This window comes from Pungitius pungitius, chromosome 15 (genome assembly GCF_949316345.1).
Source record: "Pungitius pungitius chromosome 15, fPunPun2.1, whole genome shotgun sequence".
Classification (NCBI taxonomy): Eukaryota; Metazoa; Chordata; class Actinopteri; order Perciformes; family Gasterosteidae; genus Pungitius; species Pungitius pungitius.
Genome location: NC_084914.1, coordinates 13,367,063 through 13,386,752, shown reverse-complemented (window position 1 = coordinate 13,386,752; position 19,690 = coordinate 13,367,063). Strand labels below are relative to the sequence as shown.

The following is a 19,690-nucleotide window of genomic DNA, read 5'->3' as shown; positions in this document are numbered from 1 at the left end:
TTGGGCAGGGTAATTAATAGTTTAATGGATGCCCTCAATTTTTCTGATGCCCCATCTCTCTTGAGCATGTCACCGGGAAGGACACAGTCAGACAGAAACACACTCACACACACACACACACTGTATCCAACCTTCTCTAAATCCGGTAAAACATATCCTGATATCTAAAAAGGTCACAGCCTGCAATATCTTTCCCTTCAAAGCATTTTTGAAGAACTAAACAGCTGTACAACCCCAGTGATCCAGTCATGCAGAACCATCCACGGCCTCTAGGGGCAGCCGGAGGACCTGAAAGAGAATTTCTAGTATGCTTTGCAATGCTCAGTTATCTTATCAGATTATCTTCTGCATTGTTGATCTTTCATCATGCACAAGTACAGGTTGCGTCACATCCTTGCACATCCGGTTCCGTTCACCTGCTGCACCTTTGTGTTTGTGAGCGGAAGCAGAAGCGCATGCACGCGGTGCGGACACGTGCATTCAGAACTCCCAAGGCAGACTGCTGGAATGAGGAAGGCTCCGTGGGGGGTTACAGAAATAACCACGTGCAGGCGGGAAGGTTTCAGTTAATGACGTATGCGTCTCCACGCCGCCCGCTGCACTGCGAACACGCTTCATCGTGGAATTCAATTTCCATCAAAAAATGAATCCACACACTGCGAACAGGGGGGGGGGGGGGGGGGGGGGGGGTGCGTTTGGGGTGCTTTGGGCTGCGGGTGTCTTGTGAAAGAAAGAGGAGACCGTCCCTGTGATTCCCTCCAGCAGTGGAGGGGGTGGATGCTGACGTACATCATGCATGTGTGGCCCCCCCCACCCCACACACACACACACACACCCCCCCACACCCCCGTGCTGTTACGTAATGCGTGTGAGTTACGAAACCGTACATTGGAAAATACAAGCCCACTGATCAGCAACCTCAGAGCGTAGACACACACACACACACACACAAGCTCTGGGGGTTCTCCCCCTCTTTAGTGTGTGAGCGAATGCAAACGTCGTCACCATAAAGGAAGAAAGTACCCATGTGTTTTCCAGTGCATGTGCGTGTGCACTATGAATCCACTGAACGGGTGTAAATCAGAGCCTTAGTGTGAGGCTGTGGAAGTGCGCAGAGAGAAATAAATGATTTAGTGTGAGCCTGTGTATAAAGTACTGCAATAAAAGTACAGAAGAAAACAATGTGGGTTTTTAGTTGTGTGTGTGTGTGTGTGGAGGGGGATGTTAAAGATGGACAAGAAAGAGAAAAGACAATACAGGTCGATGAATAGAACATTAATAACACACATATCCTACTGCATTCCTAGAGGCCGGTCTGACCTGGACGCTCTGCTTGTGCTGATAAATGATGGATTTGTATCAGCAAGCTTGAGCAGATGTTAAAGGATACAGTTCATTACAGGCATGGACTTCTTCAGTTAAAATAATAGGTACGTAATCTGTGTGCTTTCACAACCAGGCCACATGGGTCAAAGGTCAACGGCGAGGACGCAGTCCGTTAAGTATATAATGGAGGATTACAACAAACTGTTAGGATTCCTTTTGGTGCTTGCATGCTTGGCCGCCATTGTTGTTACTTACAAGCCGGGGAACAGGTAGACGCATCTCCTCCTGGATCCGTTCGCCTGCTGAACAAACCCAACGTCTCGAGTGGAACTCTGACTACGGACGGAGGGACGGAGGGAACTACCAAAATAAGAGTCAGGCTGCGATGCCACTCGCTAAGAGACAAGCGGTCTGACAATACTTTGCTTCACACACTGCCCTACAACAACAAAATAAAACCAATACTAATGCTCATAGTTTTATTACATCATGCCGGCTAAAGGTCAGATGTGTTTTCCGTCAGAACCTCGCGTGTGTTTATGCGACGCCGTGCCGGGTTCGTCGGTGTGGAAGCGGAGGGCTGCTGCACGGTGGATGCGTGAGAAACAAATGGGAGCACACAAAATACAGCGAGCCTGCACACGTGTGAACTGAGTCACTGCTGTGTGATAGTAAACTGGCAGCAGAGCCAGCGTGCCCAGTTATGTAATGCACGCGCACACACACACACACACACACAATGACCTGAAAATGTGTGCGGATAATGTTTCAGAGGGCAAGCCAGCGTCTCAGCTGAACTGAAATGTTTCTTTTTTTTTATAGGCGTCTCCCTCCATTAGCCCATTCCCTAAGTGTATAACGTCAGCTGTCATCCCCTCTCCGACACTTCTCTCCTTTACTTTTCTTCTGCTCAGATTTGAAGTTTGAGTGGTTTCATGTTTCTTGCAGAGACTTCCCGTTTCAAGCCCAGCTTACTCACGACCCGAGCTCTCGCTTTTCCTCGTATTCCCACTAAGCCGTGTGCCTTTTTCTAAAATATGGCGGCACAGAGCCCATCCTGCTTAAGTGGCCTTTGGTAGGTCGCTGATCATTTCTTCTGACCTCCTGAAAGAGGAAGAGAAGCCAAAAGAGACCCTCCGAGGGTATGGAGCCTGAGTGGAGTATGAGTTTATAATGTGCCAAATGGAGGCAAACGTTAGGCGATCATTTGAAAAAGAAGATTGAACGTGGAAGTTCAAGATTTGGTCTTCAATATCAATAAATACAATGTATTCAAAATAAAATTAAGTCAATAAAAAAGTATTTTTGGGTTGAATATCATTTTTATTCAGTTCAAATATTTATTTTCATTCGTCGCTCATGTTTTTTGATATTTGAGGTCGTATATTTTTCGGATTGTTGTTTACCAGACTTTTGGCCCTCATGTGACTTAATGCCTTGTGCCGGCTTTATGATCATGAGTGACATCTAAACAAACAAGGATGAAAACCTTCCTCACCCGTTGGCCCTTGAGGAGACACTGAGGATAATGAATTAACACTTTCAAGACCAAAACTCAAACTTTCAGATTTGAATTTTATTTTTTTAAATGATCAAAACTTTTGACCTGGATTTGGCTCCATTGTACAAGAGATGACAGATGAGAGTCCATTAATATTAGTGACCTACTCACTGCTCACAACACCACACCCCAGACACACACACACACACACACACACACACACACACACTCACTCTCGCCCACACACACACACACACACACACAGCCCCACCCACGCCGGCGGTCCCCGCAGTGAGTCCCTGGCACAGCCTGAGCCGTCTCGCTCAAGGATACGCTGTTGACAGTTACGGGTCAGTGCGGTGCAGTCGCAGGGTGGCACACACTCATGAATGATGCAGTCCTACGGCACACGAGGACACGCAGTCGGGCTCCATCTCGCGTGGCGGCGGCGGCGGCGTGCTGACGCCATTAAAGTGGATCCCAGGAGCCAGTAAACAATGCAAAGCAGCACTGTGATGGACGCTCTGCCCGGAGGAGCCTTTAAACAAAGTGTGAGCCGAGCTCCATTATACGGAGCACGACTCACTCGCTCGCATGGATTGTCACGGCTGCCATTTGGTGCACCATCAGTCAATCAATATGTGGATTGACGGCAAATTAATGAGGCGTATTGTTTATATTCTCCATTAAAAAGGAAACTCCAGGGAGTTTTTATCTAATGTCCATCAGAGTTTGAGTCACTTTCAAGAAAAGGACGGGATAAATGGTGCAGCAGAGGCCGGAAAAACACAAATCTCGGTTCCTTCTGTGACTCAAGATAGAAATGGTTGCCTCCTACACTACGCACAATGCAACTTGGTAGCAGTAGGCAACCACTGCATGGTATATTTCATTTGTTCCAAAAAATGTGATACCCCTTCTTTATAGAAATGAAAAGGTTTGACTTGTCTATTATGGCTGTTATTATACAGATACCGTGATATGAGACAAGATATCATCTTACAATTTGTATATCATGAAACAGCACCATACAGTAAAGTAATGTTATTTTCTCAGCTCACCAGACTGCTCGCTGTTTTATTTATTGCGTTCACCCGCTTATTTATTGGTGAAGCCTTTTTCCTTTAATTTTCCTTTAAGGGCAATCTGCAAAAGCTCAAAACAGGAAATACTTATTCACTATATCCACTGATCACCACTCAATGTGTATTGAGTTTGTACACAAAACACAACTCTACACCATCTTTGCAGCATTGATACGGTAGCATCTGGCTAAAAAGTATTGTGATATTTAATTATCTCTCTTTTGCCCATATAGTAATTCTAGACAAAAAAGCCAACAAAACCCTGATGACTGCGCAAAGGCTGTGTGGCCAAACAATGCAAAGCTCTCCCCAGAAACACTGGAGAACATTTAATAAGACATAAAACATTTAAGAGTTCCAGCCTCTAAAAATGGGAGGATCGGCGTCATTTACAATTTCCTCGGGTCTGGGGAAAATGTCGCTATGCATACTCTTCACCATTATCCGTTCTTTGATAGGGACCCAAATGGTGTGAGAAGATTATCAAACCCACATGCCATCTCATGATTCAGGGCACCGGTTGCTCGCCGGCGTCACTGTGTCACCTCAGCCTCCGCATTCTGTCACTCGGCAGTCGCTAATGGCCTGTATGCAGCAGCAGCAGCAGCAGCAGCCTGTCCCTGCAGCACTGCGTGTAGAGCGGCTCCTCTTGCCTCTATGGGGAGCTTAAGGAGAGCGAGGAGCGAGCTATTGTCGTCTTAAGCGCCAGTACAATAACTCCTTCCCAGACACGGGGGGTTTAAGCTTTCCCACCTTGCACTCAACCCAACCTGGGAAGTGCACCATGGGGGGGGGGGGGGGGGGGCACCGGGAATGAAAAGCGATAAAGGTGCAGGCTGACAACCCCTCCCTCTGATACGGAGGCTAAAGAGGGGAGTATAAAACAGTAATTGGTGAGCCAGGGAAGGGTCGACGTGTGTTTATGGGTTCACCAGTGGTTAATCTGCTTCGTAGATACCTGCCTGGGTTTCCCTGGTCATGTGCTATTTGTAATGTATTAGTAAAGCCTTATTGAAACAAAATCAGCCGTCGTCATGGTAAATAAATTTCAGTAAACAAACATCCAACAAACATCGGTCCAAAATTTTTATAAATTTGAAACATCCCCCAGCTGAATATAATAATGTCCTCGCCGTACTGAGTTTTGGAAAGTAGAAAATTCATTAATTGAACCACTTTCTGTATTTCAGCCCTCCAGCAATACTGATCCCGCTTCATTTCAGTATGTGACGAGCAAACGGCTCAATACGCACTTTGCAAAACTCAAAAATGATACAAGCATCAAAGCAAACATGGATATTCATAATGGAATAGTCAAAATCAATAAGGTCACGGAGCGCTAAACACGATTGAATTGTTTGGTGTCGCTGTGCCACATTGAGGTGTGACATGGTCACATTTGCCAACTTTTTGCATGAATACAAAGTTAGGAATTTCGTTGACTGTTTGAAGAAGACACTGATTCTACACCTGCTAATTCTTCTCCACTTTACCTCACCAACAACCCACTCATTGTGGCATCATCAATGTGCTTACAGGGTGACTTCAACCACAGCAAAGGCTCATGGGAGTATAGCAGAAAGGGAGCATATAAACAATAAGACGTGAATGAGCATAGTTTTATTAATTGATGTAGTCATGTCTCCTCATACTTTGTCATGTAAGGCACTGTGTGTTTGTGCGCGTCAGCCAGTCTGCACTTTCTTTGCTGCTTGAAACCTGTCAAATGTAAAAGCCTGCTGTTACATGTTAACTTCCAACAACGTATACCGAATGATCAACACGTCGACCACCGCGCACCTCCACACAGTCGAGTTGTGAACGATACAACGGGCCGTGTCTGATTAAAGAGGAGACGACAAGACGTCTGTGACCCCATGTGCAGCGTGGCAGCGAGTGGAGGAAGGCGGGTTTGAGTAGGTGGGAGCAACATTTCTATATATTTGTAGAATAGCCAACAGGGTGAACAATACAGCTATGACCTGTACTACAATGTCATCGTGGAGTGTGTGTGTGAGTGTGTGAGATTGGTGGAAGGACTATTCTGCTGGGCGGTTAAGAAAACTGCGACCTTGCCTCAGGCTCCTGTCGGAATTAGTTTTGCTCATGAACAGGGAAGTGAATGTGAAGCATTCGCGGCATTTGATATCACAAAACACACCAAAAGCAGACAGACACTTTTTGAAGCGTTTACCCGTTAAGAGAAGGAAGTTAAATACGATGCCCCAGTCAAACCTAAACTCTGCACGCAACAACTCGGTTGACTGCCGTTTGCAAACACCTGCGAGTATTAAAACATGAGCAATCTGTGTCTCTGTGTGTGTGTGTGCGCGCACGGTGACAATAACATCGATTGCATCGCTGATTGGACTTATTAGCCGCTAATCCCCAATGAAAGCCAGTCAAACCGCTTCAAGTGTCCCCCGAGGGTAGACCATACAGGGCCCCACAGATAAGGACGTTGTTGTTATTGTTTGTACTTAACCTCTGATGACATTCATTATCAGAGCCCGAGAAGGACTCGCAGCTTAGCTAAATCTGGCGCCGAGCCACTGGGATGTCGCCGGCGTCCAAGTTGTTCTGGGAGCCTTTTTTTGTTGTTGTTGTTGTTTTATAGAAAGCTGCCATCCTTTTGATGGTGAGCAATGAGCTGACTCATGCAAGGGACGAGCACAAGCAACAATAAAACGGGTCAACGGGGACTTGGTAGAAAACATTACAAAATGCATCTGCTGGGCACCAGGCGGAGGAGGAGGGGGGGTCCATGAAGACAGCATGCTCCACAGACAGTTGTTCTTTAATCCCTCAGTCACAAAGTAATCAGACCCCAGATCTGTGGTTAAAGCCACAACCAGTCCAGGGAGAAAATGGGGAGAGGGGGGGCTTTCTCACACACACACACACACAAGCACAGGGCAGGGGGAGGGGGCCCCTCTCTCTCCAGATGATGCACGGGGACAGGACAAATGGATGAATGAGATTGCGATGCTGTTGCACATTCCCCATGGCCCCACATGCACACTTTTCTCTTTCTTCTCTTTCCCTGCCTTCCTTCCTTCCTCCCCTCCCTTCTTCCCCTCCTTTTGTTTTGTTTCAAATTTAACAAGGTCTGGAACAGCGGAGGGCTGAAGCAGGGGCATCCGGGGTGTTTTGGCTCAGCTTCATGTCACATGCAGGGGCCACGTGAACAAAGTGGCACTGAGGGGGCATGTGGGGGGGGGGGAGAGAAAAAGAAATGGAGGGAGGGGAATAGTGAGATGAAGAAATAAAAGAACTAAAGAGGGGAAGTCTTTAACCAGAGGGAAGCAGTGAGAACCAGATAAAATAACCAGGCGGTTGCGTGAGTGAGTTAATAAAAGGACTAACGAAACAGGAAGTAGACACTACAATGACGTGCAAGGATAAAGCACGTGCAGCAGAAGACTGGGGAGGGAAGGAGAGTAGTGACGCAGGTGACAGCTCCACTTCACTCAGTGATCATCAACCCGCTCGCTGACAGCAGGAGACCAGCGTGCTGCCCTGTCAATCATTGAAACTGGCTGCACATGTCCCCAAAACTGGGCGCTCACTTTACGTTTCTGCCATCCTTCTTCATTTTTTTTGCCGCTAATTATTTGAAATCTTATAGCTAATTTTTTTTCCATTGACACATCTGATGAATCCAAGTCCAATATACAATTGCTTTACCTCGGTTTTAGTTTCCTGGGAGAAATTAAAATCTTGTTAGCGGCTCAACGATCCTCACGATAGAGGACGTGTCCCAGGACTCAGGCCTCTCAGATGGACCGATGGAACTTTGTGTAAGACCATGCTGAAAAAGTGGAATTGAAGGTTTTAACAATGTATTATCAAGGTGCATTAACCAGGGATATCCAGTCCAAAGCAGCTACAGCTGTGCCCTTGTGGAAATGTCTTAAAGTGTGCTTTCAAAGACAAGACAAAAATAAAGACTCTCTTGCCTTTGAGGAGTTTCCCCTCTTGTGCTTCTAGATGAGATGAACTTTACACTAGCGTATTCTGTATCAACAACTCTGCTCCCTTGCATTGGAGCAGAGTCCATATAGAAGCAAGCTCAGCTCCACCCAAACACGCCTTATCGAGCGGTGTCCAGCTGACGCAAACAAAGATAGTGGGGACAGCTTGGTGACTCATTTTACTTTTTTTGTTTCTGCAGTGCAGGGGGGCTTCCTCTGTAAAAACAAAATCTCCACCAGATGCCAAAAAAAACCTGATCTTTTTGTAATCATTACCAAATGTGTGTTGAGGAATAGTAAATTCGAATAAATTGGAACTTTAAACGTAATGCATAAATCACGTCTCTGGGGACTGTGGGGGCTTTGTAAAACAAATCAGTGTGAGCGCCGCTGCAGCGCTGGTATTTTAAAGCCTCCCGTCCAGGAATTGACACAGTTCTGTCCGGTAAACCAGCAGGCCGTGTGTTCCCTAATCGGAATTTTTTGGGCCTCTTTAATGCTGAGGGTTGCAGATGTTCTCTGGTATTAGAGTGCCGCTGCTGATCAAAGCTGAGGACAGCGAGCCCCCGCTGGCCTCGCCTCTAATCCTCCCCCTGCCGTGCATGTGGTCGGGGGCCAGGACTGGTGCTCAACTCGGGGATAGTGGTCCTTCTCCCCTCCCTCAGAAGGGAGTGTGTGGGGGAAGAGGGGGGGGGGGGGGGGGGGGGGGGCGACTGCTACCCTCCCGAGGTTTCTGGGGAGGATTCGGCGAGGGCAGTTTGAGAGACAGCAGAGAGGTCGCGCTGCTCCCGCAAGGCAGGCCGCTGCCCCCACCCACACCCCGACCCCCCTACCCCCCTACCCCCCTTTCCCAGTTCTCTCTGAGAACTTGCCGCCGGGCAGACAGGAGTGACATAAAAAACATCACAATGTTCAGCCTAGATTTGACGGCTAACCACAAAGCAAAGAGAATTTCAATTCCCCCCCCCCTTTTCTTCTTTTTCTCGTTTACTCCGTTACTCGACTGTGTGAAACACAGCACGCACATTCTCACCACGGGAAGACAGCAACAAGAGCGCTTAGACGGCTAAAAACCATGACCTGCGCTGTTAGTTTTAGCCATTTCCATTTTTTTTTTTTATATTACAGAGAATTACGAGGGTGACCGGTAATGTTCGGAGTGAAAAGCAATAAGCCCGGGAGAGATGAAGAGATATGGTGGGATAAATGGGAACTGTCAGATGCTGTGAGGGAGGAGGAGACCGCGAGGAACGATAGTGAGACACGAGGGAGCCGAATCGATCATGAGAGAAATTGAGAGAGGGAGGATTCGCCCGGAGAGGAGGATGTCAGCCGAGGAAGCGATCTATATTAGACAGAAAACAGTTCCCCTGGCCTCAACTGCTACACGGTGACACCAGCATCCACGCTGGGGTCGTACGGCCACGTTCCACACGTGGCGCCCACGTAAAGAGACGTGTGATTTCTCTCTGTAATTTCAAATTCATTTTCTACACATCTCATGTGAACACAACTAAACCTCAGCGCACATGGACACATGCGTATTGGATTTGAGCTCTGGGACGTGTGAAACGTAATTAGTTACATAATGACCCAGGAAGTGGCCATTTAGGAAGACCACCGGCTGTCAGGCCAGTAAAGTGGATGTGAGAGAAGATGAGGAGGCCCTCCGTGGAGAGCTGTAGTTTCTGCAAACTAGGCCACGTTTTGTTGATCCAGGTGGACTCGACACTTAAGCCTGATGTGAATGGACCAAAGTCATTCAAACAAGAGGAGGGAACCCCGGGACAACCGGTGGTGAGATGTGCGCAGCCTGTTTTTTTCCATAGAGACGCAAGAGTGAGCGGGGGACCGGTCGGGCTCACTGACTGTACAGAGAAGGCAGCGTGGCGCAGACAAGACGGAGGGGGGCGCTTCTCTGCTTAATAGCCGCCACGCAACCTGCCGGAGAAAGTCTTCATTAAGCCTTTAAACCCCGTAGAGTCCCTAAAGGCATCGTGTCACCAGAGAAGCCTCGAGGAGGGATACAGTCCTGAGATGACTTTCCTCTAAGCTCGGAGAGTGACTGAACTATTCATCATCTGCTTAAAATGTCAGGATCTTGTGTGCACACGGTAAAGACGTCCTGTCAGTGGGACGCAAGCTGTCGCCATTTCTCATGTTGAGATTGTTCTCTAGTTACAAATCATGGGACTTTATTTCGGCCCTTCAATTGATGAAGTCACACATTTATCATAGACATGAGTACTGCAATTTTATATTTCTATGATGGAATTGTGCAGTGCATTCAACTGTTCTGGGGTCTAATGAGAGATGAACCCATGTCTAGTTAACGGTAGTTACATTCTCGCAGTGGTCTGACTCTGTGACACCGTCAAGTTACAGTTTAAATCGGTCGAATGTTTGCAGAAATTTGTTTTGTGAGGGAACTTTTACTTCCCAAATGTAATCAGTTTATCCTCAAGTCCAGATGGATGTTATTCCAAATAGAAATAATCCACTCCAGAAGTTCCTTAGGATGTAGTGAAGAATGGGACGGATTAACTTTACACATCCTTTCATATTTGCAACATAAACCCATTTATTTGGTTCTTAAAAACATGACTTATCATTCAAAGATGCTGTAGAATCATGCAAGGTAATGACATACATGCAGAATCTGTGCAAGGCCAGCCTCAGAGATATAGCTGTGCCCTGAAGTAATACAATATTTTAATTATTTCAAACTCAATGAGACAATATGCTTGAAATCACAATTTGTTTTGAGAGGACGTCATATAGGCTGCGCTATTTTAAGAGACGGAGAACAAGCAACTCCCATCGCTCCAACCAAATTATTACCACAAATGTGCAAAGCCATAAAAGAAAACGTGTAAGCAGGTACACTCGCCCCTTCTGTTTTGTAGAGAGCCATTATCTGCTTCGTCCCATGAGATATCTGTTTTTATTAGTTCGGCATGAACGACTGTTCCTGTTCGGGCTCATCGCAGATACCGAGAGCCACGCAGGAATTAACCTGAAAATTGGGTGCAGCGAGAGAAACTGTTATCGGCCCTGGCTTTATTTCACTGAAGCTTGAGCTGTAAACCCGATTGGAGCTGAAAATGAAATAATACTTTGGCAGTTTCCAGGCCAGCTGCACGTCAGCGGTCGTTCACTTCACCCCATAAAGCGGGGGAGAAAACTGAAAAGTCACTTCAAGTTTGACGTCAAGCCGCTTTTCAAAAAGCGGCGTAGATTTCCACTTGAATCGGGTAGGTACGCTCACAAAAAGCAGAAGTTGTGGATGAGAGTGCGTCTTCAAAGCTAAGTAGGCTATTGAAACTAAATAATTAAGTGCGGCGGTTCGGTTAAGGACTCTGGGTCCTCGGTCTCTCGGGAGCCGCATGTGCCACAGTGAGTTTGGGCTCTTTATGTCATTTCCCCTTTCTTGCAAGAACGCGCGCTGCTGCTGCTGCCACTAGCTCAGGGTAAGGTAAAGGAGCCATCTAAGCAGGGGGCCAAATTCAGGACACGAGTGTGAGGATCTCGTGTCCTCAGAGCAGACACCCAGTCACTGAGCCGAGCCTTATACCTTTAACACGGGCGGTCGATTCAAGGCTAAAAGTACAGTTATGAAAAATAAATATGTCGAAAGCAAACCCTCTCTGGGAACTATACTTTTATTTACTACTATGGCCTCTCAGAAACAGAATGTATTGATTATAGTCTCTCTCGTTTGTACTTTTGCTCCTTGTACTCAAACTCTAATAAAACTGGCTCTGCATTACAAGAGGCTCCTGTGTGAGATGCTCTGAAAGGATCACTCGTCAGGCTGCCAAAGAGGACAGCGGCCCTTTGATCTAGGCGGCGTTCTGTACTTGTGTGCGTGTGCATGACTAGCAGAGCAAAGCGAGCGCTCTCATTTGGCCCCTTGCGGAGTCCATACGCGATCAAACCATGACCGAGACCTTTCAAAAGGCCAACCGGCCATCGCATAGTCTGACGGAACGACACAACGCACCACTGCAACCTTCCAAATGAACGACCTCTTGCCATCATTTCCCCCGCCTCCCCAATCACGCCAAGTGCCGAATTCCTCTTATGTCAATCTTATTAAAAGACCCGGTACGGTTTACTGGCTGCCCATGCACATAATGTCATGCACTGCATATAGCACAAGGAAAATGCACTGAACTCCAATTGGGCGACTGATGGAATAAAGAATAAGAAATGAGATACTGGACTTCCTGTATTAAAGGCCGCTTTGCGCCCACAGGCGTTGAGGCAAAAAGGCCCCCAGTGTGTGACTGAGGTCTACAGTTGTGGCAGCTGCGCATGAGAGTCAGCCAGCAAGTCAGCTGAGACCGGCTCCATCTCAACCATTCAGAGTCAGCGCAACATGTGTCGGCACGGTATCCCCTCATAACACCCCCCCCCACCCTCCGTCCCACTCCTCGCCCCTCGGCACTTCCTCCTCAGCAGACGTGCCTGACATTCTAGACGAGCCAGCGTACATTCCTCACATGCCTCCGTTGTGTAAGGAAAAGGGCAGAGGAGCAGCGCTGTCACAAAGTCTCTCCTTGCTGTGTGTGTGTGTGTGCGCATGAATGTGCTCTTCTGTCCCTCTCTGTGCCAATTAGGCCTTTTGTGTCAGACTCTGGCTTGAGTGTCGCGTAGTGTGTGTCGGGGCAGGGGGGGGGTGGGGGGGGCGAGGTGGTGAGAGCTCAGGTGACTGCAGTCGAGCAGTCTCACATGGGATGTGGAGGCGTCGCCCTCGGAAGCTCCTGACCACGCAATCTCGCCACATGGGTCCCCACGGTGTGCCTGCTGTGGCACGCTATCTGAATGGATATCACTGTACCTCGAGCAAGGCAGCACCCGAGTGCATAAAAGGTCACGAGGCGACAAAGGACTGCGAGCGACCTCGGGTTGAGTAGCGCCTCGGCACAGGAAGCCGGAGAGTGTCAATGCCTCCCTTTCCCATGCTTCAGACCCAAAGCCTTTCTCCTAAACTGTCCTCACCAGATACTCTCACCAACCCCTTTCCGACACCCTCCCAACAACAGCAGCGGCATCGGTGAAAAAAAAGGGTCTTTCTGAGCTTTGAAGGAGCACGGTAAGCCAAGTTGGCAGGCGGTTTAGTTCAGGACAGGCACCATGCAGCATCTCAATGAACAGAACTTACTTGGTACACAGAGAGAGTTCATGGTGCTCCCAGCCATACCACTCCCACCCCTGCTCTCCATCCAACCACAAAAGGCATTCAGCCTTTTCATCAGGATGATAATGGGCCAAAAGCCGGAAAGGGCCCACAATGTCTGAGCGCCATAAGTTGTGGCGATGGCTTTGTGGCTATGTCATGCGTGTCCACGGGAGCGCAATGTGCCGCTACTGAACAAAAAGACAGAGCTGAACATTTGAAAAAATAAATAAATAAATAAGGAAGGAAGGAAGCCAGCAGCAGCTTTCTGTCGTGGTGGGCAGCAACGGGCCTCGAGCTGCACTGCCTTCAAAAAGGTGTGAAAACGACATCAGTCCCACAAGAGTACTGAGCTCACTAAAAGTGCTTGGTAACCACCGACCTGTGAAAATGACATTGGGTCACAGAAACCACTACTTTGAAAGGAAAAGCGCAATGTCACATATTAGACCTGCACGATGGCACACGTCTGGTTTTGGTGTCACAGGTCACCGACAAACGCAGAGGATCTGCAGCCCCAACTACGTAGTGTACAACAAAAAAAAAGTGAAGGCCTTAATTTGCCCCAGAGCCAGTGTGAAACATGAGAAGCTCACACGTGAACGCATCATCTCACTTACCTGCATAGAAGCGCAACAAGGAGCCAATTTCCGTGTTGAGTCCCTCCTCTTGAACTCTCCACGGGTCCTTAAATCCGAGCTTAAAGAGAAAGTCATTCTGGATCTGCAGAGGCCTCTCATCTGGACCGAGCCTGCGGACCGCCTCGCCGTGCATCTGCACGTACAGCGTGGGGCTGGAACCGAAGCCATCTCCGTCGCGGCCCGCGGTCAGCGCGGGCTTCTCCGCACCGGGGCCACTGTCCGGCCGCGGGCCCTCAGGTGTGTTACCTGTAGAGCCGGCGCTGCTGCTGAGACTGCGTGGGTTCAGTCCGCTCCCCGTGCCCACGTCGGCCGCCCCGTCGCCTAAATGTGGCCCGGTGTGACGCGGTTTGTAGTTGGCGTGACGCTGCGAGACGGGGTCCACGCCGGAGCTCGGCGCGGGACAGTCGAGGTCCAGCTCGTCCGAGGAGCTGCCGTACGTGTCGTGTCCCTCCGTGGCGCTGTCAAACGAGGGGCTGAGGATGGACGCCTCCGTGCCCAGGACCATGTCGTCGCTGAGGGAGTCCCTGTGCTCGCTGAGCCGGGCCCCGGAGCTCAGGTCGTCAAAGGCGCTGCTCTCCACGTCCGAGCCGGAGTTTAACCCGTAGCTGTCCGAGCAGTTCCTGTGCTCAGAGTCGTCGTCGTCGTTGGGGGTATCCATGTTCGAATTGGAGTTTAAATCGGACAGCGAGCAGGCGATGTTGTCCCGCGACTCTGACTCCGGGGTGAAAAGTTGCCCATCGACGTCCTGTTGCTCTCGCCTCTCGTCCGCGTTCTCCATGAGCAGCAGTCGCAACCGGTCACTCGGGTGGCCCCGCAACTCGGAGGGGTCCAGGGGAGTCCGGTGGCTGCATTGCACACTCGGGTCTCCGTTCGCCTCGTCCGAGTTGTCGTTGTAGTCGTACTTCAGATTGCAGTTGCCATTTTGGTCAGTCTTGGGGTTATCCTTACAAAAACTGCGCACGACGGCGCTCGACTTACCGCAGAGTTTGCTCAGCCGGAGCGCCAACTCGCCGGCCGTGGTGTCCATGGTGCAAAGAACCGGCCTGGGATACGAGGGCGTCCGTCTCTCGTGGACGTGCACGGAGCCGCGGTGGAGATCCGCTCTCACCCACTCTCGATCGGCGGGCTGCAGCTGCATGTTCTGCCGGTGCTTCAGCAGAGTCTTCCTGTCCAGACTCCGAGTGTGCAGAGACCCAGAGGACGGGGCCGAGGGGATCTTGGCTCCCCGGGTGGCGGTGACAGCTGAGGCGGTGGCTGCAGCTGCGGCAGAGAGGTTCCTCTTCGAGCGCCTCCGCCTCAACAGGAGGGAACTGGAGTTGCTGGACGAGCCCCGGCCATTAGACGCCACGGTGCGGTTTGACGCACTAGAAGAGGCGCACCGAGGGACGCTGTTGCCGCTCTTCGCCTCTGCGCGGGAGAGTGCCGGACGTCCACCGCCATCACCCGCCGGAGTCCCCCGCGTGACGGGCAGTCCGCCGGTCTTCTTCATTAACTTGGTCGCGGCTCCATCCGACGCGCCGTTTTCAGCCTGCACGCTTTCCATCCGCGCTGCCGATGAGAAGTCCCCCGACTCTAAATAAATAACGGTGCGCACTTCGTTACGCCTTCAACCTCTACATTTAAAAGCCGTGAAAAGCGTTCCCACGGTGCTAAATGTCCGCCAACGGGGCGGCGTTGCGGACTTATTCCGCTGGTGGTCATTCACTTCTCCGCTTCCTTTCCTCGTCGGAGTCTCCTGCGCTCCTCCGCAGGGAAGAAAAAAAAGAACATTTTTTTACTGATTAAATTCTCCGTGAAGAGGCAGGGCGCTCGGGACGGATCGGGGCGGAGACGTGACTGCGCGTCCCGTTTGGACCAAAATACGGCGCTGGAATATGAAATGAACGTCGGCCGACCTCCTACGCAAATGCTGGCTGATATATATTCATGAGGAGGACACAAGATGGGGTCGCTGACAACAACGCGGTGGGTTGTGGGTAGTGTAGTGCGGCGGAACGCGCCCCGCTGCGGCGGCCGGACGGCGGGGAAGCGACGTGGTGAATACATTTCCCGTGGAGCTTTTCGCGGGTCTTTCTCAAGTGAGGCGGGGAACGGACGGGAGGCGTAAACATAGCTCGTATAAAGTGTTTGGCGTGCAGGTCCGCAAGTACTTCCTCCTGTCTCCCGAGGCGGTACGGACTAACTGACAGTGGCCGACCGTCAACACTACGAAGCAGCCACTAACTATTGTTACATCAGAGTTCACTTCAAACCGGAAATTATTAGGGTTCAGTTCACTAAATGTAATTCATTTCTGCTGCGTGGCGATATGTAGCCTCGCTGACGCTTTATTTCAGACTAGTGGTGACGAGGCAAATAACTTCCACCCCCCCCCTCCCCCCATCTCGTCAGGACGCCATTTCACACAGACCCAGGATCAGCGGTAATCCGCTCATTCTGTGAGATTTATCGCCATCTAGTGGGCGAACCGCAAAGCTGCGCCTAAAGCCCCCGGTCTTCTCGTTGAGGACGCAGTGACCCTGGGCAAGATCAAGTTTGATTTGCAGGCCTACGTTTCTCTAAATGTTATGCAATCATTAGACGTGCGAAATCCTGATAACGTTATGTTTAATCGGCATGTTATTTTAATTTAATCTTTAAAGTCAGAATCTAATGAGATTGAGAAAATGTCTTTCAAACTTATTTACGGATTGAAAAAAAATTAGAAACCCACTGCCTAAGTCTTCATTCCTGGCTGATTTTGGGGTTAATTAAGGCATGTTCTGTTGTCTGGCTTATACAACAATAGTGGTCCCTTACTATGCACATACAGGCTCTTGATCATCGTTTTAAGACACACTTTGGAAAAAAACGAACCTGGGATGTCAAACATCAAATCAAACTTAGAGCAGGTGAGGGGCTACTTCCCAGAAGGCTTCATTTACCCATGCATGGTTTCTTTAACATCATAATGGCGCAACACTTTCCTATTGCGTTGTGTATTTGCAGTCAATATCTGATCTCCCTTTCTCTCGCCGCCTGAACCTGAATGCATTTCACCTGAATACAAGTTGGGCTGAATGATTCAGTCCAAGCCCTCCTATGTCCAACCATGAGGGGATTTTCTTTTCTCTAAACAAAATGATAATTCAAACAATGCAAATGCATTCAGAAATGGGATTTAATTGGCATGATGTATTCTTTACATTGTCTGCTGTATTTCAAAAATGACAAAAAAAGGAACATCATCAGATGGATTCAGTTGCTCCGTCGACATGTAAAATTAAACAGTTTATTGCTGAATTCATGTTCCTTGACTCCAGCATAATAGAAAACCTCATGCTCAGCCCAGAGGCTCAGGTCTTCCTTGAGCTGAAATGAGAACATATTGGCATATTTCATTCCTATTAAAGCTCCATCATGGATTAGATTTCAAATAATGGCATGATGCTGGTTCTAACACAGAAATTACCTAATATCTCAAAGTCTGATATTACATGGCACAATGAAATATTGATTCTACAAAAAGGAGCAACGTGACATGAGTGACCGGTGTCCTGATCCCGAGGATTAACTGCTCCAAACTATTACAAAACCCATATTTCACAGAAAAACCATAATGTCCCCAAGATTTTATTGGGTCATCCATCCATCACTGATCGAGACCACAATGTTCTTTGCGGACAGAATTGAAGTAGGCGGCGACCAGCCTTTCACCTTCTCTTTGACACACAACAATTTCATATTGCAACTTTAAAAGTAATACAGTAAAAAATAATAAAAAGTTTGTACATAAAGCTTATGCAGTATTAAAATACTGGTGTGGGATCAGTGATCAGGTGATGAGACCGTTATAGTGAAGAGACAAGATGGATCAGCCAATATTTTACACACGCGGTCAGCTGACCTTAAAACAGTGACCTTTGTAAAGCCAAACTCCTAGTGCAAAGAATTTTGGCAATAAAAATTTATAAATCCTGACTCAACGAATACGCTCCTACCTGGACTCTTGTTTCAAAATTGAGATTGCATTGTCGTGTTCAATTGTAGATTTGATATGGAATCAAATCGTGTCTGAATGTGTTGGTAACTTGTTTCTGGAGGCTCAGTTAAGAGAAACGCAGAAAAAAAAGTCCTCCTTTGTCTTCCTAGAATGAAGTAGAAATGAAAAAATGTTACCCTGAAGTGTGACGTAGTGTACAAGCACAGTAAAAAACAGAAAAAACCTAAAAAGACCAAAAAAACGACAACAACAACAACTACTATCTCTTGGTGAAAAGCTTATCTCACACGCACGCACACACACACACACACACACGCACACACGCACGCACACACGCACGATGAGCCAGCTCTCGGTATTCCGTTTCCAATCAAATGAGCTGGGACATGTGAAAACACGTACATTAATCAGTTAAGATCCAAGTGCCATGGACAAATAAAGACTGACAAAATAATATGAAACAGATCATTGTTGAGATTTACGCACACTGCAACCAGAATATATCTGCAACTCTTTCATTAAAGTCAAAACGTTTGTGACATGAATGACACTTTGTCAAGCACGATTCATCTTTAAAATGCAACTTTCCTTCTCCACTATGAACAAAATGTACATTTGGAGAGAGTGGGGCATTGCCTGCACCCTCAAATTCACAGTTAGCAATTAGATGTCAACATCGTCGGTACAGTGAGAATTGCACATGGGGGGGGGGGGGGGGGGAACTACATAGCAATGACTCAGAGGGGACTCTAGGGGGGGACATAGCCTAGGACAAGCAGAGGAAAGGAAGTATTGCACATCATTCCTACATTGGACCCTTCCTCCCGTCCAGCGTGTCTCTCCAAGTCCCAGCAGGTGCAACAAAGACGCAGCGAGCTCAAAACAAAATCGACTCTGCATCGTCGCACAGAGTTCTCCGCGAGGCCTGGAGGGGTCCACGGGGGGTGGGGAGGGGGGGGGGGGGGGATTAAAAACACGCCCACTGAGACGAGTCCGGCGGTGTGGCGATGAGCACGGGTACGGTCGCCCGTGTCTGAAGCGTTGGTCGGTCGGTCGATCGGAACCAAAAAAAAATAAACGAGCTCAATCCACAGGGGGAGGGGGGGGGGGAATCAGCCGGAGTCATTTGTGTGCTACGTCAGTGGATGGAGGGGAGGGTGGGGTTGGTTGGCGCCTGCGTCCTGTATGCGTCGTACCGACTCATGTGTGTGGCTCTTGGGGGGAAAAAAGGCATCTCAGAGGATATGGCCTTGTTGTAGAAACGGGCACCATTTGACTGTCCAGCACTTAAGGTTCTCAGTGGAGGAGAGCGCCGGTCCGGCACCGCTCAAGACAGTGGTGGTCTGCTATGGTCTGTGAAACCTAGCACACGGGCACAGGGGAAAAAAAAACAACAAAAAAAACACAGGTCATCAGCCGCTCTGTGCAGCGCTTACCTCCGGCGTGCCAACGGGCCGATGCCGAGAGGGGGCCAATAACCGTGTGTGTGTGTGTGTGTGTGTGTGTGCGCGGGCGTTACCTGGTTAGATGGCGACTTGACTCGTGCACTTCCATCTCGTGGCTCTTGAAATCGTTGAGCTCCTTCCGTATAGCTGCCTGCAGAGGACAGACGAGAAGGACATTTGAGAGGAGCCGCAGCGGGTCGGTGCACAAACTCGCCTCCGCCTCCCTTCAGCCCGCTTCATGCATCATTCACGTTCCTCTCCGGGACGCAAACTGAAAATATTTAGCCCGAATTCTCGGGCTAGCAACACAAGAGCCCTCAAATCTCCTCCCCCATGAGACACCCGAGAGCATGAACAGTACGATGCACCATCGGCCGCCGTTCCACCTGGGGAGTCAACGATTGACATGAACTAAAAACATAAATTGAATAAACATTGCAGTATTGTATACCTGTTACAGGTCGTCAATGATCAAAAACACAGATGTAATCCGTGGTGGCCAAGGTATGAAATCTAAGGTTTAGTAACACTTGCCCAAGGGCAGGATGATTGGC

At 48.9% G+C, this 19,690-nt stretch overlaps 2 protein-coding genes across 3 annotated transcripts in view; both read right to left on the bottom strand.

Moving 5' to 3' along the window:
- LOC119209152 (PH domain leucine-rich repeat protein phosphatase 1) overlaps positions 1-15,636 on the bottom strand; it is a 36,154-nt gene extending 20,518 nt beyond the window's left edge. Inside the window, exon 1 of the mRNA XM_037458231.2 lies at positions 13,689-15,636. Within this exon, the coding sequence (XP_037314128.2) occupies positions 13,689-15,252 (1,564 nt within the window). The 5' untranslated portion in view covers positions 15,253-15,636. The remainder of the gene's footprint in view (positions 1-13,688) is intronic.
- A 2,762-nt stretch (positions 15,637-18,398) lies between these two features.
- Positions 18,399-19,690, bottom strand: part of LOC119209170 (phosphatase and actin regulator 1-like) — a 28,573-nt gene continuing 27,281 nt past the window's right edge. For both annotated transcript variants that reach the window (XM_062557821.1, XM_062557820.1), the window contains exons 11-12: positions 19,211-19,283; positions 18,399-19,053 (exon numbers count right to left, since the gene is read on the bottom strand). In XM_062557821.1, the coding sequence (XP_062413805.1) occupies positions 19,038-19,053; positions 19,211-19,283 (89 nt within the window). In that variant the 3' untranslated portion in view covers positions 18,399-19,037. The remainder of the gene's footprint in view (positions 19,054-19,210; positions 19,284-19,690) is intronic.